General features: G+C 38.1%; 2 protein-coding genes across 4 annotated transcripts; one reads left to right on the top strand and one right to left on the bottom strand.

Moving 5' to 3' along the window:
• Window positions 1–493: 493 nt before the first annotated feature.
• On the bottom strand, window positions 494–18,344 carry Tmem52b (transmembrane protein 52B). Of its 3 annotated transcripts, none has more exons than XM_004845888.3 (6): window positions 18,206–18,344; window positions 6,896–7,040; window positions 4,474–4,517; window positions 2,834–2,872; window positions 2,179–2,345; window positions 494–1,033 (listed from the first exon to the last, which is right to left on the bottom strand). In XM_004845888.3, the coding sequence occupies exons 2-6, from the start codon at window positions 6,971–6,973 to the stop codon at window positions 789–791; spliced, it is 573 nt and encodes a 190-aa protein (XP_004845945.1). In that variant the 5' UTR covers window positions 6,974–7,040; window positions 18,206–18,344; the 3' UTR covers window positions 494–788. The 3 variants fall into 3 exon arrangements, with proteins under 3 accessions (XP_004845945.1, XP_004845944.1, XP_004845943.1); XM_004845887.3 differs by lacking the exon at window positions 18,206–18,344 and adding an exon at window positions 7,126–7,551; XM_004845886.3 differs by lacking the exon at window positions 18,206–18,344 and having other exon boundaries at window positions 6,896–7,551.
• On the top strand, window positions 13,934–27,756 carry LOC101710182 (oxidized low-density lipoprotein receptor 1). The gene is made up of 7 exons (XM_021259179.2): window positions 13,934–14,085; window positions 16,310–16,411; window positions 18,156–18,401; window positions 21,080–21,325; window positions 25,145–25,284; window positions 25,620–25,735; window positions 26,042–27,756. The coding sequence occupies exons 1-7, from the start codon at window positions 13,998–14,000 to the stop codon at window positions 26,184–26,186; spliced, it is 1,083 nt and encodes a 360-aa protein (XP_021114838.2). The 5' UTR covers window positions 13,934–13,997; the 3' UTR covers window positions 26,187–27,756.

Genomic DNA, 27,756 nt, shown 5'->3' with positions numbered 1-27,756 from the left:
GCAGTGAGCCAGTGTGAGTAACTGTGGACACGCTCTGGCTTTACGTGGTGGAAGCAGGAAGGAGGAAAGAAGTAAAGCAACGCAATTGTTTTAGAGTTTAAAAAGGGTACATATATTCTTGCACACATGCTTGCTTGTGTATTTGTAGGGCAGAGGAAGTGAAGAAGTAACAGTGCTGTTACTGCACTCTGAATAGCTTTTCATATTTCTGGGGGGTTGAACTGCAGTGAAAGACAGATTTTGATATCTGACACATACTATACTGTGTTGTCTTATCCTACACCAGAAATCCCACCCTTGGATTCTATATTACCACAAGGCTATTTCACCATATTAAAGATGATTATTTCAACCATTGTAAAATTGGTTATTCTTTCAGGAGAAAAGCTCCCTGAGTTCAGTGCATTAATGACCATGGCTGTGCTTACAGTTTCTTTCTCCTCAAGCTTGGCACAATCTATTAGTTAGTAGAAAGAAAAACCAACTTTCAGTATCATGTTGTGAAGGAATTTTATATGCCCTGAATGATTGAAGGAATTCAGGACACTCGATGCTCTCCTGGTTTGTTAGTAATCAACACAGTGAATTTTGACCATTGGATAAGGAATCAGAGTTCCTGATAAGAGCACTCCATATCTGAAAAGATTTGTGGTCAAGCATGAAGACTTAGTACCCATCTTTTCCACGGAATGAGGTTTAGATGCCATGCTAAAGCTTCTGGGAGTTAATCCGAGGATCCCTATAGACTCCAAGGAAACCTTGGCCCCATCTACAGATCAAAATCCCCATCACAGTGAAGGGTACTCTACTCCAGCAGATTCCTTCTCCACTGGAGGCAGCTGCTTTTCCTCAGGCACTGGGGATAACTCAGGTCCTTTCTGTCCACACCTGGCCACAGTGAAGCGACTCATGTGAAGAGCTTCATCATAGCCTGGGAGGGTGTCCACCGAGGAGGGCGGCTGGCCGAGGGAGCTGTGGGAATGAGTCACCGCCAGAATTCTCCGAGCTGCAGAGCCAAACCTGGACTGCAGGGCTGCAGGGGAAGAAGGAGCAGAGCTGGCTTAAATGTGTTGTTTTCAGGTCTCAGACGGTTGACATCACACTAATCTCCTTTTATTTTTTAATAAGTATCTGGCTCATTGTCACCTCTGCCACAAAGTGTATGAACTCCCAAGAGGCTTAACTTTCTAAGCTTCAGGTTCTGCTAGAAGAGCTTGTCTTCTCCGGTGTCTTTAAATAATCTACGTTATGTCCCGTATCCCACAGACTTAGACCCCTGTACACCCACCTGCCGATACCGCAGACCCCAAGCTTTATTCCTTCTCTAAAATGCAGTGAGAAGAGGGAGGTAGGGAAGGTGAACAACAGCATGTCATATTGCTCTCCTTGCAAAATAAATATTAGAGTTTTGCTACCTGCTGTTCTACTTTGCATTTACAACCTGATTTTAGGAAAGAATACACAGTAATGTAAAATGTCTCATAATAACGATCAAATGGGTGTTGGGGCAAAAAACTGAGTATACCAAGACTTGAAGGACACAGAACTCAAAGTGCAAACTAATTTCCTTAAAAACATAAAACAAAAGAAATGCAGGTTTTCACGGAATTTAAGACATCTTGAAAGATGTGTTCAGCATTTGAAAATAGATTATAAAGCTATTTATGAACTTCTAAATAAATTTAGTTTGTGAGAATGATTTATAAGACAGCTAATAGGAAGTAGAGAGAGAAATCTTTCTCTAACAGGAAGTAGATCAAGAGATGGAGGGGGAGAGAAGAAGAGGAGGGAAAGGGAAGAAGAAAGGAATGAAGATGTGTTACGAACATGTACTGAGCCCACACAGGCAATGTAAATGCTATGTCCTGCAGACATGGACTACTAATGAAAAACACAAACAAAACAAAAAAACTATAAACTGTGATTCTCCCTATGCAATGTCTCCAACTTTGTCTCTAGCGTTTCATTTCCTTCTTCATACTATCAGCAGCCAGACCAACATTGGAGAATACAGCACCAGTGAGAGCCCCGCTCAGCACCCCACTGGTCTTCTAGAAATTAAAATTGCTTTGAGTCCTAGAACCTGAAAGTTATTTGATCAGTGCTGCTATATCTATGTGGTCTCCTAATTGTTCATTTAACCGAGGTCTCTTGGCCACATCAGCGTAGTGTACTCACAAGTGATAGTGTTCTGGAGAGTGCTGTCATGGTCAAAAGCAATGACGGTCACTTCGTAGGGTGGCTGACTTTCATCTGCCCCAGTTTGCTGGCGAACCAGACAGCAGCGGAAGCACACCGAAGTCAGGCCGCAGAGCAGAAGCAGGACACCAACTACCACCAGCAACCTGCAAGAGCCGGGAGGGTGGGCACACTTGGAGACCTGGCTTGTTTCAGCTCTGGCATGGTCAGTTTTGAATGCCTGCCTTTTGATTCTTGTTGACATTTTATATAATCATGATAAGATTCCAATTCACATATACTTCTTTATTTGTTAGCAGGACTAAGTTAGCTGATTAGAACAAATAAGATATGTAGCTGCTTTTTTCTCCACAGAAGTAAACTTTGCAGAGATATTTCTTGAGCAGATCCCAAAAGGGCACAACAATCTTTTGATCTCGGTGGAAGAGATTGTATTCAAATAGGATACCCTGGCTTATTATCTCATAGGCTAATGACTAAGTGAAGTAACTCTACTGTATGAGATACTAAGTAGGCAGGCTGTCTCAAACTTCATCTTCCCGATCTATCTATCCATCTATATATCATATACACATATATAGTTAGTGACCTTGTAAAGTGAAATATCTTTGTGGGTATTGCAACCAAAACTTACCATATATACCACAGATGTACCCAATCTGTGGTCAGGCAGCTATGGAGAAAAAAAATAAAGTTTATTACATTAAAAATCACAAATATGAGTTATAATATAACCTGATGCCATTATGATAAAAGCAACTAAGGTTATAATTTTTCAAGTTCTAGGTAATGAGCTAATTCTACTGTGAAATGGTGTAAATGGTATTTTATACCATATATGACATTGTGCAAATTATTCTGTAAATCACTACAAAACACAGTAATAGTGACCATAAACAGTGTCAATGGAAAATGGATCTACAACTGTTGTAAACAGGTATGAAGAAAATTGCCAAAAAATAATTTGGAATATATTTATAAAGAGTGAATTGGAAAATGGATATGAATGTTAAGGTTTATATATATTTGAGGTCAATAGAATGTAAACATAAAGGAAATTTCAGTTAAAAGCATGAAAGCAATCAAGTTAGTAATTTATGTTTCACAAGCTCTTGCAACAGTTACCACGAAAAGGGATCTAAATGGTTACATCCCTAATAGCCGTATTCACTGAGGCCAAACAGGGGAAAAGGTTTCCCTATGATGAAAGCTAGCTAAATATTCTGAATTAACTGTGGCAAATGTGAACTTCCTCTGTAGAGGTGAAAAAAATGAGTATTGTATGGGAGAAGCAGTGTAAGACCAGGAATAAGAGAGAGGGGAAAAGCAAAGTATTTGTATGTCTTTGTAGATTAGTAACTTCTGTTCTTTAATCATACTTTGTAATACATTCACCTATGGAAATCTATTTCTAGATCCCCTTTTGACTACACATTTATAGAAAACAGTTTGTTTCTTTCTACTGAACCTTTTATACTTTTGGCTTTTTCAAATTCATCATGTGTTCAAAGCCCTTTTAGCTATACAGTATATTCTGATTCTGATAGAAAAGACTTTTTCTATAGGGTTAGATGTCTAAAGCCTCAGGCAGTATCAAGTTGCCACGCTCCAACGTGCATGCGTGCGATAAGTAATCAAGGTAGTCACCATTTGATTTCCTTCAGCCTGAACAAATCTTTTTTCTCCTTTCATTTCCTTCTTTCCTTCCTTCCTCCCTTTTTTTTTCTTTCAGTACTGTGGGTTAAAACCAGGCCTGGTGCATAAATGTTTATCTTTATGTTCCCTATCACTGCCTGAGACTCACTCCTGACAGTGTGAGTTTATAGACTAACTCCCTCAAAGTGATAGATAAACGAATTCTCCAATAAATCTTAACTGCTCTAAAAACCCAGAAATTTCTGTGCTGATATGAAATCAGGATTTCACTTCAGAAATCACCCAAGGAGATAAGCCAGTGACTAGATAATGAATCCTGTCTGCTGGATGAGTCACAGGGATGTATGGCTAAGAATGCCTTTTGCAAGTCTCCATGACTATAAAAATTGAGATGAATTGTGCTGCTTTGATGGGAAAACTGGCTTTGGAAAAAATGTTGTCAGCAGTGCTATTTTGAGTGCACAGAATGACACATGTATGTCTGTGATAGTAGGCGGATGCCCATTTAAATAGAGATAAAGGGAAGTTGCAGAGAGCTAATGACATTCTGACCTGTGTTTGGATATTGATGTTCTGCCTGTGCTTCCTTTCTCCCAGTTCAGACTCTCAGATACTTACTGTTCAGGACTGACACAACTCTCTTCACATCTTGCTCCAGGAAGCTGTAGGAAGGGAAACAGTCTCAGACAGGGAAATCATCTTGCCTACTATGCTCGGCCGCCTAGCAATCGTCTCCCCTGACTGTGGTGTGTTAGACACACTGATAAGGATGAGGGCATGTTTGTAAGGTCAGGCACACGTAGGATGTAGGAGGGACATGGACATAGGACGGTGACTTCTGACTCTTAATCAATCCCCTGCCTGCTGACTGGAGGTGGAGAACTTGGAATAGATATTTATCTCACCTGATTTCCGTTTGTTCTTTTGTTTTGTTTTGATTTTTAGTAGTGAATAAGGGTTCCTGCTTGTGAATGAAGAGCTGCCATTTATGTCAATTTGTTTATCCTAGAAATTTCCTGACCTGTCCTTCAGGGTGTTTTGGTGGTCCTCGTTCCTGCCCAGTTGTGAAATGCATTTTTCCTCACTGTCCTTTTTCATGCCCTCAATACACCAATACCTCACCACACAAGACAAAAAGGGGAACGGGGGTGCTGAATAGATCACCCATGCTAATCAGACTATTGATTTCTAATATTGCATAACATTTCTTTGCAATAACTCTGTAGAAGGGCATCTTTAACCTTATTTTGAAGGGTAAAAGAACTAAGGCGCAGGGTTGTTAAGTAAAGCGATTAACTACACACACCCATGGATGTAGTCAGAATTCAGATCTGACTCTATCATCACGAATATGTATTGAATGAATTAATATAGCTACTGACAAGTTTGGTCTTACAACTCCTCCATGGTGCTGCCTTCCCTTTTGTTCCTCATAAACAACAGCAATAAAGCAAAATCAAAAATCCTTCCACTCCTTCTGTCTTAGATCTCAGACGACTTCCTCCTTGAAAGACCCTTTACAGGCAAATTTGTTCACAGAAGCTGCTTCTGTCTTCCAAAAATGTAAATGACCTGATAGTTCAGGAAAACAACAGAGGCTTTTATGATAGGTGGAACTGAAGGAGGACAGGGACCTGCATATTCAAGATACATCAGGTACAAAGAGACCCTGAAAGCACTGGGAGCCACCCTGTGCAGGTGACCCTGGAGAAGCTCCTGGTCATTGCTTTTCTTTTCACTGACAAGTGATTGCCCAGAGAAATGCCCAAGAATTTGTTTCCTCAGGCCAAGCCTGCTCCTTTGCTTCCCTTTCTTCATAAAGTAAAAAGAAATCTAAAGTTCTCAGCAGGTGATGTGCCACCTCTCAGGGTTGTTGCAGAGAGACGAAAAGAAAACTGAATGGAAGAGAAGGAAAAGGAAGAGAAATGGAAGCTAGAAAAAAATGCAAGAAAAATAAAAAGACTTTTGGATATTGGTTAGTTGATGTCTAGCAAGCAAAGCAACCGGCTTGCTCTGAACTGCAATGTGATACAATCCAGGTTGCGCACTTGCTGCCCATCTGGCTAGATCTTATAACTACATGCTAGTCAATCCCAGTGATTGCCCAGAATCCTTCAGTCTGACGACCCCTCTGCCCACCAACAGATTCCTCACAGACCACTGATTCATAGTGGGGAGAAATAAAAGATTTAAAATATTTTTAAAGAGTCTCCCTCATTCATGCTCATCCCCACCTCCCATACTGGAGATTGAACCTAGAGCTTCACGCTGAACTACTTCACCTGTCCCTTTTTCATTTGAGACAGGGTCTAAGTGCCCAGGCTAGGGCCAAACTAGGGGTCCTCCTTGCCTAGGCCTCCCAGGGAAGTCCTCCCTCTTATTTCTGGAATGGAGGCACCTAAACTGCTAGAGTAACATTAGAGCTGATGCAGGAAATTCCATTTAGGGGAATTATGTGTAAATGATCCCAAATTCTGTGTAAATTGTAAATTTTCCCAATTTACTTGAGATTTTGAATGATGGTGATAATATACTAAATAAGAGAAATGTACATCATTTCTAAAATGCTATAACTATCCTACAAGTGTCTATGGTTGTGTGTGTGTGCATGCACGCATGTGTGTATGTGCATGTGTGTGTGTTACTTGGGATTGAACCCAGGGCCCTCGCACTGAGCTGCTTCCCAAGTTCTTTTTATTTTTTTTACTTTGATATAAGCTTTCACTAAATTGCCCAGGCTGGACTCCAATTTATGAACCTCCTGCCTCAGCCTCCCAGAGTGCTGGGATTACAGGGGTGCACCACCATGCCCGGCTTACTGTAATCTGTCTCCCTGTTCATGAGCCTTAATATTAGTCACATATGGATCTGTGTAGCCCCACAATACTAGGAGATCATGCCACTTCTCCCTTTCCCCACTATGTCCTAGATTCTGTACTTGTCTTTTTACCTCATCCATTTTCTACAAGATTCTTCTGAGAGCTGATTGATCTGAAAAAAATATGCCTTCTCCCTCCTGCCTGTTCACAGCTGAACTCACCTGGGTGAAGCAAGCCAGGCCAGAGGCCATCAGGACACGGGTGGGGACCCCCATCTGGCTGGACTCCTGCTCCTCCATTACACAGTGGGAATCCGCTGCCTCTTTCCCATCCTCCTCCGCACGCTTGACTTCTTGGTCTAAAGCTCTTAAAAGAGAAATGTTTCTCAGCAATAAATCAGTTTTTCCTTCTATCTCTTCTTGCTCCCTCTGAGTTTTGATTTTGAGGGTACCTCTCTTTTCTCCTGGGTTCCCTCTCTACTTCTGTTTCTGATTTTATTGACTCTGCATTTGTTTCCTTTTGCCTTCTTCCATCCTGCTGTTAAGCCTTTCTGTGTTTTCAGTTTTCTTCCCCTGGCTGCTCTCAGTAGGAAAACATTCAAGGAAGATCCATTTGACCCTTAAGTTAGATGGTTTGCTAATCATTGGTGAGAAGCTTGGCTCTGAGGAAGGTCCAAGGCAGACTGGTGATGCCAGATGTTCTGGTCTTCATCAGAAAGCAGGTAGTGCTTCTTGGTCCCTTATCACAGTCTACCAGGGTGACTGTTGAAAGTTGAAAGTCACCCTGCCAATTTCCTTTCACCCCTTTTCCATGTGATTAACACTCCCCTTTCTTGCTCTTTGAAACTCTCCCCTCACTGTGTTGATAATCAACTCTCCCAGTTCTGGGTCATTTATTCTTAACCACTGAGGTGGGACTGAGCAGCTGCCAAATGAACTGGAAAGCCATCCCACCTTGGCAGTGAGGAGATTTGAACATGAGAATTTCCAGGAGCACTCCATGGTCTGCTCCACTCTAACCACATTTCTCACTGGAACAGATGAGCCAGATATGCAAACATGAGTTGCAAAAACTGGCTCCTAGGAGTCACAGATTTCTTTGTGTTTTTGTCTTTTTCGTTTCTCTCCTCTCTCCTTTCTCACCCTCTCCCTCTCTCCTCCTCCCCTCTTCCTCCTCATCCTCTTCTTCCACCTTCTTCATCTTCATTCTCTTTTCTGGAAAGGGAGCATTGCAATTGAGAATAGATCCTGCTACTCAGCCTCTAGGCGTGATGATGTGCACCTGTAGCCCAGCCATATGGGAGACTGAGGCAGGAGGATCACTTGAGCTTGGGAGTTTGAGACCATCCTGGGAGACAAAATGAGGCCCCAATCTTAAGATAAAGAAAAGAAAAGGAAAAAGAAAATTTTTTCACTCTAGAAAACAAAAGTTATGGTCAGAGAAAAAATAAACACATTTGGAATGTGATACTAGGAATATATCTACTGGAAGGAATGAAGCACTTATACTCTAGTAGATAATCTTTGACTTAATACAAAGTATTGATAAGAATATTAGACATTAGTTTACAATGATAAATGTATCTCGTAAGAATGGAATAAAACCATGTCTGATGCCTTTTAACTCTGAAAGGCTGATTATCCTGAGCAATTGTTGAGGGGCAGCAGCTGATCGGGACTGACCACATCCCAAAAGGTTGTCCCACACCATGACACTGTGATGTGAGAATGCAGAAGACAAACGCTTTCTCTTCACCTAAAGAAAACAGAGTAAGACAATATCCTGGTATGATGTTGGTTATTAAAATCTATTTGTTTCAAAACAAAGTGAATACAGATTTTTTTAAAATGTAAAGTTAATGGAATTAGGATGAAGAATGCTTTCCAGATTTTAATAGAACACTTGGCAAGGTGAAAGGCATTGTATAGGACAAGAAGAGCAGGACTTTATTTATGGCCCTTCACTAAATTGTTACGGAGTTTCCCCAGTCCTTTCCCATTCATAAAGCAGGAGTGAAGTACCTGCTTGGGCCTATGTTAGGTGTTATTTCATAGAAAGAATAAAATGAGAGACAAGAAATTTTCCCACCTCTCCCCACTGGAGACTGAAACCAGGGAGTGCTGAGCTTTGTCCACAGCCCCTCCTTTTTTCCAGTCCTGGGTTCATTTCCAGGGTTCTCTACTACTGAGCTACACCCCCAGCCCCATTCCCTTTGGTTTTTGAGAGAGGATCTCTCCAAATTGCCCAGGTTGGGCTGCAACTCGTGATCTCCTGTCTCAGCTTCCTCCAGTGCTAGGATTTCAGATGTGCATCACTGCACCTGCCTCTCTCTCTCTCTCTCTCTCTCTCTCTCTCTCTCTCTCTCTCTCTCTCTCCCTCTCTCTCTCCTTTTGTATGTTGGGGACTGAACTTGAGCTCATACCTGCCAGACAAGCACTCATACTTGAGCTAAATCGTCAGCTGAGCCCTTTTTACATTTTTACTTTGAGAAAAGGTCTTACTAAATTGGCCTCCAACTTGTAATTGTCCAGCCTCAGCCTCCTGAGAAGCTGGAATTATAGGCATGTGCTATTGTGCCTGTCAAGAAGGCATTTTGAATAGAATATTTCTGTTCAATAACACATCCGTGGGAAGCATCATGAACCTTTCCCCCTCTCTTGTACTTGTTAGAGAGACAGTAAAACATCATGGCTAATGGCCCAGCTAGAATACCTGGGATTCATTACTTCCTTTTTCATTTATTAGCTCTGTGATCTTGGAAAGGTTATTACATATCTCTGTGGGTTTCATATAATATTCACTTCATAGACTTCAAAAAAGTAAAGAAGTTAATATGCACAATGCAAGTAATAGTCCTGATAACAAGTGTTTCATGTTAGCCGAGATGATTTTCATTTTAACTATCATTTAAAAATGATCCCCACTTTCAAAATGTTGGATAATTAATGTCTTTCATCCTTCTTGTGTCCATTTTTATAGCAGTCCCTCTCTAGACTGTGTCTTAGCGTCCTGATACAGCATTCTGGTTCTTGGCTGTTTCCCCCTTGCTCATTCGGCCATCATTTTCCCAGCCATGCCAGCTTCCACCAGCATGAGCGGGTCTGCAATTAACAAGGCTCTCCCCCCTCGCTGCACTTTCCTGCGTATGATTGCCATCATCTTTTCTGCCCTCCAGCTTCCTAACAGGCTTGAACAAAATAGGTTTCTGTTAATGACTACCTTGTTATTTTGCTTTCTTAGAATTACTATTGCCATTTCTGTGTTCTCACTAGAGTATTACCTGGAGAAATAAAACTTCTTTTTTGTCCTAAGGAATGTAATTAGGCCTTGTGAGAGTGTTAACTCAGGGACCTCCATGTAGGGTTTTTTTTTTTACGAATAATTTAGGTGGGAAGACTGCAAAAGGCACACATGTGCAGAGACAGAGGATAGCAGCTGGGGTCCATATAACCTGGTACAATCCTGTGTGGTCCCATTAAGCTTGTGAATCATTAGCTTGTTCCCACACTGTTAAGGACTTGGATTGGAACCAATGGAAGGTGCATGAATAAGACCTTTTCACCTACACTTTGGGAAATTGTTAGACAAGCACTGTAACAAGTGTAGCCAAATAATGCTTACTTCTGGTTCCTTTGTCTCTTCACACTGTGGTTTCTCTTGCTGGGCAGAAGCTTTTCAATAAGATGAGAAGAGACAACCCACAGTGTAGGAAAAATTTTTTACCAGCTGTTCCTCAGACTAAGGTCTACTATCTAGAATATATAAAGAATTTACAAAAATCAGACCCACAAAATTTAAAGACCCAATCCAAAAAATAGGCATCTGAAATGAACACACATTTCTTACACAAAGAAGTAGAAACAGCAAATAAATATATGAGACAATGTTTAACATCACCGGTCATTTGAAAGAATGCAAATGACAACAACACTGAGTTTCCACCTCACCCCAGAAAGAATGGCTGCTATCAAGAAATCAACCAATAAGAAATGCTGTCAGTGCTGACAGGAACCCTGCTCCACTGCTGGTGGGAGTGTAGACTGGTGCAACCACTGTGGAAATCAGTATGGAGATACCTCAAAGAACTAGGGCTAGAGGTCCCATTTGACCCAGCTATTCCCCTGCTAGGTATCTTCCCAAAAGAATTAAAAGAATCATACCACAGTGATATATGTGCACCCATGTTCATAGTGGCACAGTTTGTAACAGCTAAAACTTGGAAACAGCCCAATTGCCCATCAACTGGAGATTGGATAAAAAAATTTGTTTTTAAAAAATAAAATGGAGGGCCGGGGATTTAGCTCAGTGGTTCTGCTACCTGCCTCGAAAGCGTGAGGACCAGAGTTTGATCCCCGGTACAAAAAAAAAAAATAAATAAAATGGAGTAGTACTCAGCCATAAAGAATGAGAAACAAGAGACATTTATAGCTAAATGGATGCACATTGAGGCAATACTCTTAAGTGAAATAAATAGGACACACATGTGTAAATACCGAATAGTTTTTTTGGTGTGTGAAACTGAAAGTGTAAATAAGGACTAAAAGGTATAATAGATAATGTGAAATAGGAAGAAAAGGTCCAAAAGGGAAGGGAAGTGGGAGAAGTACGGGAAAGGAAAGAAGGAGAAGGAATAAATATGAGAAAAGGAAAAAACAGAAACAAAGTCTTTGTAAATAGGGAGGGATGGAAGGGTTGAATGGAGGCAGGGGAAGGGGGAAAAAAAATAAGAACCAAGAGAGTTTGTAAAGGTACAAAGTCCCAATAATGAATGTCAGCATATTGTGTACCTAAAATGTACCAATAACATTAATGAATAAAAACAACAACACAAACCCGGCTGCTAGGCTGCATTCTTACACAAAGGCTCAACTGGGGAGGGATCTATGTGCAAGTTCCCTTAGGCAAGATCATTTCTTTGGAGCTGTGGGATCAGTACATGTTTGCTTCTAAAGTCTAGATGGAAAGATATAGAAGGGTTAGAAAATAGAATGTTGGCTGATAAAGAGAGGTGAAAAAAGCAGGAGTTGTAATGAAAGTTCTCTAGAATAAAATATATATATATTTTAATCATCAAGAAATTGATGATTATAGAACCTGGTGAGTCCAAATCTTTGGTCCCTGCCAGCTAACTGAAAATCCAGGAGAGTGAATGTGACCATTCCAGTTGATAGAGTGAATACCTAAAAGAGTTAGTTGTGTATAGTTTCAGCCCAAGGGCATCTGTTGGATAATTTTTTCTTACTAGGGGCAAGGTTAGTTTTTCTGTTCTTCAGGCCTTCATCTTTTCAATGAGGCCCACTCACTTTATGGATTGAAGCCTATTTTATCCTAATGTTGAATGTGTTAACCTCATACCCAAACTGCCTATCGTTGGTACCCTGTGGCTCAGGCAAGACAATAAATAAAATTTACCATCACTGGAGTTGTTGTTTAATGTTGAATTTCACCAGAAGAAGATTGAAAAAGTTCGAGAAGTGGATTGTGGTGATGGCTACCTAACGTTGTAAATGTATTAATGCCACACTGATCAGTGCATCTAAAATGGTTAAAATTGCCACCATTTTATGACATCTAAAATAACAGAGTCACTGTGGGAATCATACATTTCTGTTTTCATTATGATGCCATTCTGGTGTTTATTAATGCATTATTATGAGAAATTTCCTGAGATTCCACCTGTGTGACCGATATGGTGATTGCAGAAATGTGTCTGATGCAGGACCTGATTTCCTGGCACTCACAGCCAAGGTTGCTGGGATGGGGCTTGGTGATAAAGACAGCGTGGCCTTCTTTTTTTAAAATTAATGTATATTTTAAGAACATGTTTGCAGTGCATAATGATTACATTTATCATAGGAAGTTTGTACATATACATACGTGGACTTCTTATAAGCTGATTTGGCAAGGATGTACTTGCTACATGGTGAGTTTTGATGAACTGGGTTAAATAGCAGATAAACTATTTTCAATTTGGTATTGGATATTCTGCACAGAAAAGGAGAATTCAGGAAACTTATAGGGGAGGAAGGAAATGGAATTTTAATTAGACTGTGAACCTTGGTGATTTTTCCTAATTAATTACCTACATACTTTATGTATTTATTAGTTTTCCAATCTTCTTTTATCTATCATTTCATCTTTATTTTTCCTGTAGTGGTTTAAGATTTCAGATACCATAATTTTGCATGTATATACTTCAGAAAATATCTTTTATAAGTGAACATTTTTTTAAGTACATACAACTTCAGCAATTATTTTCTTTTTTTTTTTTATTTTGGTACTGGGGATCGAACTCGGGACCTTGGGCACTTGAGAGTCAGGCACCGGAACCACTGAGCTAAATCCCCAGCCCAAGCAATTATTTTCTACATGGAGGGTTGTGGAGAGAAAAATAGGTGAAGATTCTGTCTGTGTATATAGATAGACATATCTATGAGGATCTTATGGATGAGTCTTTGTGACTCAAGTCAGTCATGGGCTAAACTAAAAGGTAGTTTTTTCTGGGTTATTTAACTGTGCTGAATATTACTACTAATAATAGTTGTTATTATTATTTATTGAGTTCTTATTATATTCCAAGTACAATGCTTGTCATGTACACTAACATTTTCCCAAAATTATATGGACAAAGACATAGATTTGGTGTTAAATAATTCCCCAAGACAATAGACCAAGGGAAAGATTTGCACTAGCCATGCCTAGTTCTACTGACTCTCTGGTGCTATGTCACACTGTCATTGTATGAAACAGTACACCTCTTTCAGTTCTAAGATTACTCTACACATAAGAGTCATATGAGATTCACCTCAAATTCCTAAGTCTATTGTCAGTTGAAACAATGAATATTAAAAAGGAAAACAAGTGACTTATGAAAGGCACCATGTGGAGAAAATGTCCCATAATGAAATTAACAAAGAAACAAATGAAAACGTTGGAATCAAACAATCTGGTCCTAATGAACACTCTTCCACAATTTGACTGTAACTTACTCTCTTGAATTTAAACTTTCCATATCTGATAAGTGGGACAATGCCTTTCCTTTCTCGTGGAAAATGTAAGTTTTCCCTTTCAAAAAAAAAAAAAACCACTTTGTGAAATATCATGAAACACCATCAGAATCACTACTTTCCCCACTTGAAATAGACATAACCCAAGAGTTTGCGTCAGCCAACTTCCCAGTATGAAGCAAAGCCTCCCCTTCCTCCTAGCAACGATTGAGTCATTCTCCTATTAGATAACAGTAGCTATTTAAACACTCCGGAGGAAGCTCACATATTTTCATTTTGTTAAAGTTCTTGACTGTTTCATTCTCTCATTCTTAGCATGAATTTGGAAATGACTTTTGATGATCTCAAGATGAAGTCTATGATGGACCAGCCAGATCAGAAGTCATTTGGAAAGAAAGCTAAAGGTACCAGGGGTGGATGACTCTGTACAAGGACAGAATTTCAGTGGTAGCTCCAGAAATGTAAATTTACTGAAGATTGTGTTTAGAAAGCTAAACTACTCAAAAATCAGAAAATATAAGAGAATCAATACCACTTAAATAAAAGCAATTAGGATATAATTGTGCTGCTGCTGCTGCTGCTGATAGCTAACTTACCCTAGTTACTGTAAGCAGTTTTCTACTGCTCACTTTAAATGCATAATTTCTATGAATCTTTACAATGACACGTTGAGACTGATAGTCTATTATTTCCTTTTACAGAATATTAACTTGGGATGCAGAGGATTAACAAAAATCTCCTAGTTTAACAGAGCTAGTAAGTGGCAGAACTAGGATCGTACTACAAACTCCCAGTATCCAGTATTCAATCCATGACAGAGATTCAAGAAATCAATTCACTAATGTATAGAGTGGTAACTTTTACAACAGTTCTTAAAATACTGCAAAAACCTGTAATATTTTATTAATTATCCAAAGCAGATTAAGGGATACTCAGTATGGTTTAGTATAAATTATATTTCATTTTATAGTATTGCTTTGGAAAATTATGATTTCTATTTGACACATGCAGTAAATTCAACTCTTTAGGTATACATTAATTTATAAGTCAAATTCCACAGGAAACCCAGATAAATTGCCTTTTGTTTTATATTCTGAGAAAAAGGAATAAAACACAAGAAGGGGAAGACAGACAAATATTGTCAGAAATTTGGATAAATTTCAAATCCTGTTTTTATAAACAAAATAGAAATTTCTTTCAAATGATGAAATAAGGGTAAGCATGGAATAAATTAACATTTGAGCTAATGGACTAACTTAATATGAAAACACTTCTGCCATTTACTGGTAGACTTTACAAATTAACAATAGCCATGCTTTCATTCATCCATTCACTTACTCATTCATCACTCATGTAGTAAATATTGAGTCTGACTTTTATTATAAGTATAAAATTAACTATACTTATATAATTTTGGTTGGATTTGTTGCCTACTGCAAAGAATAAGAAAGATGTACTCACAGATAATTGCTAAGATTAGGCAATTCTTTGCAAGAGATGAAATTTCTTGCTACTTCTCTGCTAGCTTGCATGCCACATGGGAGGAGACGATAACTATTGAATCAGGAAATATGTTCCTCCCTGTCAACATTTCTATTTTCTTTTCAACATCTGTAGAATCTAGCATAATGCTTTTGACGCTTGAGAACTCCATGAATATATCTGACCATTGTTTGACTTGGATCATTGAACATTCACACAGAGAATTTTGTTATATAATGTTCCAAGCAATGTAGCTACTGACTAAAAGACCCACGTTTTGGTCTTAATATCTGGTGTGGTCTTTTTATGGTATGGTCTTAAACAAGTCACTGAACCTTTCACTTTTCTTCTTTACATACAGAGGTGAACATTACTAGTGCTTTATTTATCTCAAGAGGTAGGTTGTTTCTTGCCAAAGAAGTATCTGGAATCCATATTCAGATATAGGTACACCTTTGAGCTCCATGACTTGTTTTTATTAAAATGGTAAATTTTTCTGTAGCCTATAGTAGCTGTGAGTATAAGGGATACTGTTAGTATAAGCCAAATTAATGCTAAGTTTTCATTCCTCTTTTATTTTGGTTAGTGACTCCAGTTTCAAAATGTAATTACAGTGGAATGAAAATTAAAACATAAAATTATGTAGAGAATTCTTTGAAGGAATATCAACTAATTGGCTAAAAACTTATTTGCTTGACATCTGAGCTTTACATCATGTTACTCATAAAACGTGTATGTTTGTGTGTGCACGTATGTGCATGTATGATCTATATTACAATCATCAGGCTCCTGTCTCTGTGGATGCAGCTGATCCAAACATGTTGGACTGAGAGTTCTTTAAAGAGTCATTGTAGGGGGTAGACAATGCACAAGGTTCAGAATCAGATATTTAGAGTCAGATATCAGATACTGAATTTTAGCTCTTAAATTTAGCAGTTGTGTGGCCCATGAGTAAATTACTTAAATTCTTTAACTGTCCATATTTTCCTCCATGTGTGTGTGCAATGAATTATTTAGAGCCATTGGGAGGATGAGAGGTAAGGAATACAGAACATACAGAACATCAGGGACAGACAGGATCCAAAGTATGACCTGAAGGGTTGGTCCATCTTTTTGGCCTTGCTGATTTGATCCCCCACCCTCTAGGTCTTCGTCTCCTTTCTTCTCCATGCTGGTGCCCTGCTGCTGTGACTCTAGGCATCCTTAGCCTGGGATTATTGGTGAGCCTTGTATTGCTGAGGGAGCAACGTAAGTGCTGAAACAGAAAAATGGGCGTGGGGTGAGGGTTCATAAACATAGTTCATCAGTCTGTTTTTAACAACTGCGAAATGGCCTTGATTTAGATTTATTTTAGGCTAAATGTTTTCAGAGTCAGTGAGAGGAAGAATTGGAATATTGTATTTGTCTCTTAAATGGATAGAGGCATGGGATAAAGATTATATATGGTAAAAGTTTTATATTTATTATTTTGTTTTTATAATGTCAGAGACAGAGACATCATAAACACTAGCATGATGGGGAATAAAATAATCTTAAGTAGCTGTGCCTGGTGTTCCCCACAAGTAATCCCAGCATTCTGAAGGCTGAGGCAGGAGGATTGCAAATTCAAGCCCAATCTGGGCAGTTTAGTGACTTAATGACACCCTGCTTCAAAATTAAAAGGAGAAAAAAATTAAAAGATTGGGGATGGAGCTCAGAGGAAGGCCCTGGGTTCAAGCCTCAGTACAGAAAGAAAAAAAAAATCCACAAGATCATCAGAGCAACACAAAGTAAAACAATAATCATTTAGTTCTAATTGCATTTTAATAGCGGTAATTAAATATAATTTTAATATTAACAACCAGAAACACAACCTTAGTAATAAAACATTTAAAACAAATTGTATTTTAAATTTGTTACATGGACATTTAGGAAAGAAGGAATATTGAGAATAAAAGAGTTGAAACATAAGGATCAGATTAACCAGGAAAGAAAGAAAAGGTGTCCACCTTCCAGTGGAGACACCTGCACATTTAGGCTGTAGATCTGAGTTATTTCAGCTGGCCAAATCTCAGATCCCCAGCCCTAAGGCTTTGGAAGTGCTGTTTGCTCTCCATTGCTCAGTTCATTACATATTTTTACTTTCAGTCTATAACACTGTGCGGCTTTCCTCATGAGTGGGAAGAGGGTCTTCGACTGAGTGGCCAGGATTGGAAAAGGCTTCCTCTGAGGCTTTGATCACTTTGCGAAAGTCTCTACTCTGGCCTTCAAGCCAGGGTACGTGCTTTGTTTGCACGATGCGGATTCCAGAAGTGAGATCTCTGGCCCATAGCATTCACTGCTGCTGGATTTCACAAGTTCAGTTTTATCACTCATCTTCCTAAAGTATGCTATGGCTAAAAGTAAAAATTAGAAAAGAAAAAGTTGGAGATTGTTGTGATGCAGTAATTTAATCTTTTTGATGGGCACCTCAAGACAGGGCAAATGTTACAGTTCCTGAATAAAATTGGGAAGTCTGGAAGGATGGACAGAATAGAAGGAGATGAAGTAGAGAAATTAAAACACCAGTAGTAAATCACCAAGACCAATTCTTACTAATACTGAGCCTAGTGGGTTGTGGCCTATTTTAAATTATCTGTATTTTATTTATTTCATTGATAGTACTTATCTTGCATTACTCTTATTTTGTGTGTAAGTCTCACAAAACAAAATAGAGGTCAATCTTTTAATCATAAATATCTGCATAATTCTAGACATTAAAATATGCTGCAGGACTATCAGATAACTTCCAAATTAAGAATTTCTTAGTAAATTCAAATCATTTCCATCAGCTTTTGAAGTGCTCTTTGCTTCTCACTGTTCGAGTTCATGCAATGTTTCTATTCTCAATCTATAAATACTTCCCTGTTGTCAAAGTAGATCATTTGATTCTGTGTTTTGATTTCCTTAAAATGCAGAAGGCAGGTTTTATATTGGAGATTGAAAATGAAATCATAATCCAACTATGGTTTAGTATTCCAGGTATCTGACCTTCTAAAACAATACCAAGCAAACCTTACTCACCAGGCAAATATCCTGAAAGGGCAGCTCTTAGCCCAGCAGCAAGCAGAGAAACATTGCCAGAATTCACAGAGGGAACTCAAAAACACGATAAATAGCCTTTACCAGAAGGTGGATGAAGAAGCCAAGGAGAAAATGGAACTTCACAAGCAGAATCTGCATCTCCAAGAAGCTCTGGAGAGAATGGAAAACTACTCAGGTACGGGGTGGTGGGGGAGGAGGAGTGAAGAAGGGGTAGTAGCACATTTCCTGTTCAGTCTTAAGCATTTTTTGCATATATCTGTAGGGATAAAATTTTCATACTGACACATGTATCAGTGTTCATTCACAATGTTCTGTGCCCAGAAGTTCTCTAATTTGTCATCTCCACCCTAACCTATGTTAACTCTAGGGACATCAGATTTAATTAAGCACAACTTTTGGTAGATTTAGTGTTTTCTTCTTTAAAAGAGGAGCCTCTTGTTTCTCTTTAAAATTCTAACTTTCAGGTTTATCTGGAAGAATCTTCCTATCCTCACCTTGTGCCATAGATACTCACCTCTTCCGTTCTCATGTGTCTCAGTCATCAGATTTCTCTTTGTAAGGGGTCTTTCTTGTAACTCTTTACCCTTACTTCAGCATCAGCTTCACTCTGTGACACTTATAAAGTATACTACCATCAGTCTAAATAGAATCAATGGAGGGAGGCTGCTTGGAAGGATCAGGTAGATACCCTCAGGTTAGACAAGCATACAAGGGTCCAAGAAGTGAGTTATTGTAAGAACTGAGTTAATCTCAGCTCTCTGAAGAGATTTAGAATCTAGGAGGCAGACAGAAATAGCATCTAAAAAAGTATGATGTGAACTCTGGTATGATTAAATTACTCTTTTTACAATGTGTAATTAAATCAAGTGTTTGTTTTCAGCCATGAGCCAAATTCCAAGGTAGGAGATGGAGACTCTTTTAGATATCCTTCTCTTTCTGTGAAGTGCATGAATGAGAGCCCTATTTTCTAAATTAGTGACTAAGTGCCACTAATAAACAGATTTCTCCAGCTTCTTGCGTGGACAGCTCACTTAATTTCAAGTACGTAACTTCTTAGCATAAAGATTACACACTAGATCTCAGATAATCACCTCTTTATTTTATAGACAAAAATTGAGACTGAGATAATTGAAAATTAGTGTTTTTTGTGTGAAGTTTTGTTGTTCATAAATCCTTTCACTATTTGCAGAGCAACTTAAATTTCCATGATAAGCAAAAATTTTTAGAAAAACTGATCTTTAGCAAATGTCAAACACATATTTCATCTTTTTAGGGAGGTGTCTTTCAATGCAATAAATGATTATGGTACCTCAAAGAAGGCCTAAGTAAAGATTAATATGTCAAGGGCAGCCATGTTTAGATAAGCAGATATAGCCACATACCAACCAAGCATTTATTTCACAACAAGGCTATTAAAAAGTTCTTTATCAGTTGTAAATGGATTAGACTGATGGGATTAAATCTATGTGAGGGCCAGTTGAAGCCAACTCCTGAAATGTTAGGCATCTGTAAATACCCAAGCATAGTAGATAATGTGTCCATTGCTGGTAGATGTGCCAAATAACAATTTCCATTCTTTGATAGTGCCAAAGGCAAAGGAGCATAGATACTAAATCAAGTTCTGCTTTCACCAAGCATCTTTTAGTTCTTGTTGCATTTTAATAGAGATGATTAAACACCATTTTAATGTTAACAACCAGAAAGATAACCTTAGTAAGTAAAGAATTTAAAACAAATCGTACTTTAAATTTGTTACATGAACATTTAGGAAGGAAGGAAGGAATATTGAGAATAAAAGAGGTGAAACATAAGGATCAGATTAACCAGGAAAGAAAGAAAAGGTGTCCACCTTCCAGTGGAGACACCTGCACATTTAGGCTGTAGATCTGAGTTATTTCAGCTGGCCAAATCTCAGATCCCCAGCCCTAAGGCTTTGGAAGTGCTGTTTGCTCTCCATTGCTCAGTTCATTACATATTTTTACTTTCAGTCTATAACACTGTGCGGCTTTCCTCATGAGTGGGAAGAGGGTCTTCGACTGAGTGGCCAGGATTGGAAAAGGCTTCCTCTGAGGCTTTGATCACTTTGCGAAAGTCTCTACTCTGGCCTTCAAGCCAGGGTACGTGCTTTGTTTGCACGATGCGGATTCCAGAAGTGAGATCTCTGGCCCATAGCATTCACTGCTGCTGGATTTCACAAGTTCAGTTTTATCACTCATCTTCCTAAAGTATGCTATGGCTAAAAGTAAAAATTAGAAAAGAAAAAGTTGGAGATTGTTGTGATGCAGTAATTTAATCTTTTTGATGGGCACCTCAAGACAGGGCAAATGTTACAGTTCCTGAATAAAATTGGGAAGTCTGGAAGGATGGACAGAATAGAAGGAGATGAAGTAGAGAAATTAAAACACCAGTAGTAAATCACCAAGACCAATTCTTACTAATACTGAGCCTAGTGGGTTGTGGCCTATTTTAAATTATCTGTATTTTATTTATTTCATTGATAGTACTTATCTTGCATTACTCTTATTTTGTGTGTAAGTCTCACAAAACAAAATAGAGGTCAATCTTTTAATCATAAATATCTGCATAATTCTAGACATTAAAATATGCTGCAGGACTATCAGATAACTTCCAAATTAAGAATTTCTTAGTAAATTCAAATCATTTCCATCAGCTTTTGAAGTGCTCTTTGCTTCTCACTGTTCGAGTTCATGCAATGTTTCTATTCTCAATCTATAAATACTTCCCTGTTGTCAAAGTAGATCATTTGATTCTGTGTTTTGATTTCCTTAAAATGCAGAAGGCAGGTTTTATATTGGAGATTGAAAATGAAATCATAATCCAACTATGGTTTAGTATTCCAGGTATCTGACCTTCTAAAACAATACCAAGCAAACCTTACTCACCAGGCAAATATCCTGAAAGGGCAGCTCTTAGCCCAGCAGCAAGCAGAGAAACATTGCCAGAATTCACAGAGGGAACTCAAAAACACGATAAATAGCCTTTACCAGAAGGTGGATGAAGAAGCCAAGGAGAAAATGGAACTTCACAAGCAGAATCTGCATCTCCAAGAAGCTCTGGAGAGAATGGAAAACTACTCAGGTACGGGGTGGTGGGGGAGGAGGAGTGAAGAAGGGGTAGTAGCACATTTCCTGTTCAGTCTTAAGCATTTTTTGCATATATCTGTAGGGATAAAATTTTCATACTGACACATGTATCAGTGTTCATTCACAATGTTCTGTGCCCAGATGTTCTCTAATTTGTCATCTCCACCCTAACCTATGTTAACTCTAGGGACATCAGATTTAATTAAGCACAACTTTTGGTAGATTTAGTGTTTTCTTCTTTAAAAGAGGAGCCTCTTGTTTCTCTTTAAAATTCTAACTTTCAGGTTTATCTGGAAGAATCTTCCTATCCTCACCTTGTGCCATAGATACTCACCTCTTCCGTTCTCATGTGTCTCAGTCATCAGATTTCTCTTTGTAAGGGGTCTTTCTTGTAACTCTTTACCCTTACTTCAGCATCAGCTTCACTCTGTGACACTTACAAAGTATACTACCATCAGTCTAAATAGAATCAATGGAGGGAGGCTGCTTGGAAGGATCAGGTAGATACCCTCAGGTTAGACAAGCATACAAGGGTCCAAGAAGTGAGTTATTGTAAGAACTGAGTTAATCTCAGCTCTCTGAAGAGATTTAGAATCTAGGAGGCAGACAGAAATAACATCTAAAAAAGTATGATGTGAACTCTGGTATGATTAAATTACTCTTTTTACAATGTGTAATTAAATCAAGTGTTTGTTTTCAGCCATGAGCCATATTCCAAGGTAGGAGATGGAGACTCTTTTAGATATCCTTCTCTTTCTGTGAAGTGCATGAATGAGAGCCCTATTTTCTAAATTAGTGACTAAGTGCCACTAAAACACAGATTTCTCCAGCTTCTTGCCTGGACAGCTCACTTAATTTCAAGTACGTAACTTCTTAGCATAAAGATTACACACTAGATCTCAGATAATCACCTCTTTATTTTATAGACAAAAATTGAGACTGAGATAATTGAAAATTAGTGTTTTTTGTGTGAAGTTTTGTTGTTCATAAATCCTTTCACTATTTGCAGAGCAACTTAAATTTCCATGATAAGCAAAAATTTTTAGAAAAACTGATCTTTAGCAAATGTCAAACACATATTTCATCTTTTTAGGGAGGTGTCTTTCAATGCAATAAATGATTATGGTACCTCAAAGAAGGTTTAAGTAAGCAAGATTTATATGTCAAGGGCAGCCATGTTTAGATAAGCAGCTATAGCCACATACCAACCAAGGATTTATTTCACAACAAGGCTATTAAAAAGTTCTTTCTTTATCAGTTGTATAGCAGTATATATATATATATATATATATATATATATATATATGCACACACACACACAAACACATGCACACATATATATATATGTGGAGAGAGAGGCTATGAGGAGTCAACACAAGCTTGCTGGAGGTCATCATATTAGTAAGAGGTAGAGTCATCACAATAATATATTGTGTCATTGGTGTCAGAATTGTTTCTTTTTCTTAGGTGTATGCAAATACTTTGTTAAAAATGGCAGATTCCAGACTGACCCCAAGATTCTATATCAGAATATCTTGTGGAGCAGTGAGATATACCTTCTCAGATGGTTTAAACTTAGAACTTTGAGATGTCATGTGTTGTAGTGGTTAAACACATAGCCTCCAAAAGTTAGCTTGTGTAGGTTCAATTTCCCATTTTCTCTCTGCCAAATGAAGACATGGGTTGTCATGAGGTTTAAATGAGTTCATATATGTAAAGCACTTGCAATAGTTCCTGGGACATCATAAATAATATTTGTTAAAGCCTATATAGCATAGTATATATCATATAATATACATATGCAATACATATCATATAATATACACTATATATTATAAACATATACATATAATGTGCATGTGTAATATAGTATATATCATATAATATGCACATATATAGTATATCATGATATACATATATAAAATAATCATAGAATATAAACATATTGTATGTATCCTATATATACTTATATAATATAGTATACAACTTGGAATATTCATATATATGTATATACAATACATACTATATACTATATACTATATATAATAGTATGTAGTATACATATACATTGTGTGTATACATACTATGATTTGAGATGTGTCTTTTCGGCTTTGTCATAGTTTGAACAATTTGTCTAGCCTAATTCTTTAGTATGAAAATTGATTTTTTACATATGAAGCTGAAGAAATTAAGAAATATGTTGCCCCACCTTTTGTGTGACCTTTCCCATTCACTTTTATCATTTTTTCCAGTGCCCTCTTACTTTCTCCTTCCTGGTAAAGTCTACTCAATCAAAATGAAAATATAACTCTCTAAAAGATTTTAATTTCTGTCACATTTTGGTGATAGTGTAGACTAAAGGGCTGTGCTGCTTTTTTTTTTTGTACCGGAGATTGAAGTCGGGTCCTTGCGCTTGCGCAGCAGGTGACAAAACCACTGAGCTAAATCCCCGGCCCTAGCTGTGCTTCTTGAAGAGGTTCTGAGTGTTACTAACACAAGGAGAAGATAAAGATGTGCGTGACAGTGTTGATGGTGATGATTTTGGGGCTGTTGGAACCATCTATAAACATGGAGACATTGGCACAAGTCTAAACCATTTGCCTAAACCTGCAGTTGGGCTTGTTGGATTCCCTGGAAATTTTTCTGCTGAGAATCTCTGTATTTCCTGAAATCTTATTGCAACTGAGATGCTCTTTTCATACCAATATAATAGTCTCTGTAGAACCAATTTGTCCAAAAGAAATACAGTGTTTGCTACTATTTAACATTAAATTTTGTCATAATCACACTTTTTAAAAAGGCAAAGAAGAGGGGCCGGGGATTTAGCTCAGTGGTTCAGGCACCTGCCTCACAAGTGCAAGGCCCTGAGTTCAATCCCTGGTACCAAAAAATCCCCCCCAAACAAAAAAAAGACAAAGAAGGAGATGAAACAAATTTTAGTAACATCTTAATTGGTAATATTTTAGTTAACCCAAGATATTGGAAATACCAATTCAATACTAACCATTATAAATGTGAAATTTTATGTTTATTCCAACTTAAATTTCAAAGTCTGATGTGTACTTTATATTTTGCAGCACTTCTTAATGAAAATAATCTACATTGCGTAGAATTCACATTTACTGTCTTGATCAGCACTTGTCTAAAAACAGAAAGTACACTCCTTTGGAACCAAATCCTATTCGAGATGTGAAGTTTTAAAATACATAAAGATTACTCTTAATGATGAAATAGCTATCAAATATCCATTTTTAGCTGGGCATAGTAGTGCACAGCTGTAATCTCAGCCCTTGGGAGGTAAGGGCAGGAGAATCCCTAGGAATTTCGAGGCCAGCCTGAACTACAAAGGAAGACCCTGTTTCAATTTCTATACCTCCACTTCTGTACTTCTCACTTGCATTCTGCCAAATATAAGTTAAAAAATAATAGGTTGTAAAATGATACCCCAACTTCTTTTTTTAACAGAGGAAGTAAAACACTAAATGAGAAGTAAATTTAGTTTACTAAAATCAGGGTTTTTTCTTTTTCTTCAGAAAAAAGGAGAAATAATGATTCTGAGGCTATTTATGTATTTTCAGAGTGTGGTTGTATTTTCATTTAAGAAGAAATGGTATGCAGATGGGAGGACTGAAGGAAAGTCAGCTTAAGAATTGTAGAAGTCCTGGGGCCAGGGATTTAGCTCAGTGGTTCTGCAGCCTGCCTCGCAAGCTCAAGGTCCTGAGTTCGATTTCCAGTACCAAAAAAAAAAAAATAGAGTTGTAGAAGTCCTTCTACTCAGACATAACTCAGTGATCAGATCTATTGTACTTCCTAGGACCTTGTCCCCAGGACTGGATCTGGCATGGAGAAAATTGCTACTTATTTTCCTCTGGAATGTTTAATTGGGAAAAGAGTAGCAAGAACTGCTCAGCTTTGGGTGCCCAGTTGCTGAAAATTAATAACAAGGGTGATCTGGTAAGTGCTCATGGATGACTGGGGGGCAGGGGTTGGGGTGTTGGTTAATGGTAAAATAAATCTACATTAGGTCCTGGGTGGAAGAGCACTTAAGAGTGAAAAATACCTGTTTTGTTCTTTTTTTTTAACCTAGCCTGGTCACAAGCATGACATTGGATTGACAGGCTATGTAATATTCTAGGCTTCAGTAAACATTTCTGTACAATCATGAAGGGGATCCCAAAGATCCTTTTTGTTTTTTTGTTTTTTTAGTCTCATGAATGTAATGCTACCTGACTTCCAGATTCCCAACTCCTACATTGATTCCATCAGCTCAGACATATTACTCCCCACAGGATTTCATCCGGGAAGCCACTTCCCATTCTAATCTCCCATTCTGGATGGGACTGAGACTGCAGAAACCCAGGAATTCATGGCTCTGGGAGGATGGTTCTCCTCTGAGGCCCCACTTGTAAGTTTCCTACTGTCTTTGATGCCTGCGCTAAGTTTTCTTTTCCTTGCTAACCCTGCTTTGAATTCACTGCTGCATTCCATGATGTCCTCTTCTTGCCAGAATGAAGCTTGCAGAATTTGTACAAGTCTCCTTCCTCACCTCTCTCCCACAAGGATTTGCCAACTGACCCTTCACTCCTTTTCTGGAGTTTTCCTTCCCATTTTCATTTCTGAGTTAAGGTTTAAGACAAGGCTAAGTTTCTGACAGTAGGTGAACTGCTAAGGTGACAGTTAATCTAACTTTTTCTTCTGTTCCCAACTATAGGTTTAAACTTCAAGGTGCTTTTCCTAATATGTATTCTCCAGATACTTGTGCATATTTACAACGGGGAGATGTTTTCCATGAAAACTGCATTTTAGTTGCGGCCCCTATATGTCAGAAGGCAGCAGATCTGTTGTGGACACAATAAATTTGAAGAAGCTGGAAGAAAAAAGGAAGGTCTTTGGATTTTTCCTGGAATTTAGACCATTTTTCATCTCTTCGGAGCAAACCATAACAGCTCTGAGAACTGATATTGATGAGCCAGCTTCAGACTCCTTAGCAGAGTCCAAAACTCGGTGCATTGGAGACTAAGACTGGGACTCCAGCTGCCTGACACTTTCAGATCAAAAGCTGTGATTCTATTTACCCATTTATACGTTTTCCGAGTAGTCTGTCCCAAGCTTCTTGCCAACCTTCAGGCCTTTCTCTCCTCCTCTGTTTTAAAAACTGACCCATCGCCAAGCTTGGGAAGCTAGTACACTCAGTCTTCTCTATGTCGGTGCTGACTTTTGCAACTACAGAGAGGGCAGAACAACATGCCCAGCTGCATGAAAATGAGGAAGGCAAAAAAGGAGAAATGTGCCCAGAAACAGTGAACGTGACGAGACCAATCAAAGGAAAGGCTACTGTGTGCTCAAGAATCTCATGTTCTCCACTTAATGGGCCTCACTTATTGGCTTTTTAATTGTGTTCCATTTCCAAACTCTACCACTGACACACACATACCACATATTCTGGGGGTTGTTGGTGGCCCAGAAAGTGATGTGCAATTTCATAGTCTTTTCTGAGAACTAACCCACAATTCATTATCCATCTCTGAAACTGTTATTATTTTTTCATCTTTTCTTTGCCAAATAGCCTAATACAGTGTTTATCAGAATTACAAAATGTGTGTCCCAGAGGCAAAAATTGAATTTTTCCACCAAAGTACAAACTATTTGTAGACAATCTCTCCTCAACTCTATCATGTTATTCTATAATTCAGAAATATACAAGACCAAATATAGACACTAAATTCAAGAACAAACTGAGCCAGGTATGTAAATATTGAGAAATACAAACAGATGGAATTAGAAATACCTCTTCTATTTTCAGAGCTTCTATTCCCTTCACAAACCATTCTACTGTAAAAGAAACTTTTCTATTTTGATGCACATAACAGTAAATCATATATATATATATATAAATCATATATATATACACACACACACATATATGTTCTGTATTATCCCCAGGAAGACAAGAGATGTTTTCTTTTGTTAACAGCATTGTTGCTGTGTGATTGGCATGCAATAAATTGAACATATTTGAAGTATGCAATTTGAAACATTTCCCACATGCTAACATGTAAACATTTTGATGTTTAACATTATGTAAACATTATGATGAGCATGTCAACAACTACAAATGATTAATCATTCCCTGCCCCTTGAGCCACTAATCACCTTTCAGCTTGCATTCTGGAGGGTTCCATATGAATGGAATCATACAATATGTCTTTTTTTCTGACTTTTTTACTTTGTGTAACTATGTTTGGTTTCATATATCTCTATCTCGTTGTTTGTATCAATCATTTGTTTAATGTTGATTGTCCCTTTTGAGGCATACTACAATTCGTTTGTTATATGTTTACCTGTTAATTAAATATGGATTGTTTTAGATTTTGAATAATTACAAATAAAGCTGCTATGAATGTTCATGTACAAGTTGTGTGAACA

Source organism: Heterocephalus glaber, unplaced genomic scaffold (genome assembly GCF_053883595.1).
Source record: "Heterocephalus glaber isolate CG9 unplaced genomic scaffold, H.glaber_assembly_v1.0 deba00001444, whole genome shotgun sequence".
In the NCBI taxonomy this organism is placed as follows: Eukaryota; Metazoa; Chordata; class Mammalia; order Rodentia; family Bathyergidae; genus Heterocephalus; species Heterocephalus glaber.
Note: the sequence above shows the minus strand (reverse complement) of the source record. Positions and strands in the feature narration are given on the sequence as shown.

Bases quoted from the DNA above. Each gene is read 5' to 3' on its own strand.
- LOC101710182 (XM_021259179.2), top strand. From the start codon at position 13,998: ATGAATTTGGAAATGACTTTTGATGATCTCAAGATGAAGTCTATGATG. The intron at 21,326-25,144 runs GTACGGGGTGGT...TGTACTTCCTAG, and splicing joins GAGAATGGAAAACTACTCAG to GACCTTGTCCCCAGGACTGG. The intron at 25,736-26,041 runs GTAAGTTTCCTA...TCCCAACTATAG, and splicing joins TCTCCTCTGAGGCCCCACTT to GTTTAAACTTCAAGGTGCTT.
- Tmem52b (XM_004845888.3), bottom strand. From the start codon at position 6,973: ATGGAGGAGCAGGAGTCCAGCCAGATGGGGGTCCCCACCCGTGTCCTG. The intron at 4,518-6,895 runs GTGAGTTCAGCT...CCCTTCCTACAG, and splicing joins GCCTGGCTTGCTTCACCCAG to CTTCCTGGAGCAAGATGTGA. The intron at 2,873-4,473 runs GTAAGTATCTGA...TTTTCTCCATAG, and splicing joins AGTTGTGTCAGTCCTGAACA to CTGCCTGACCACAGATTGGG.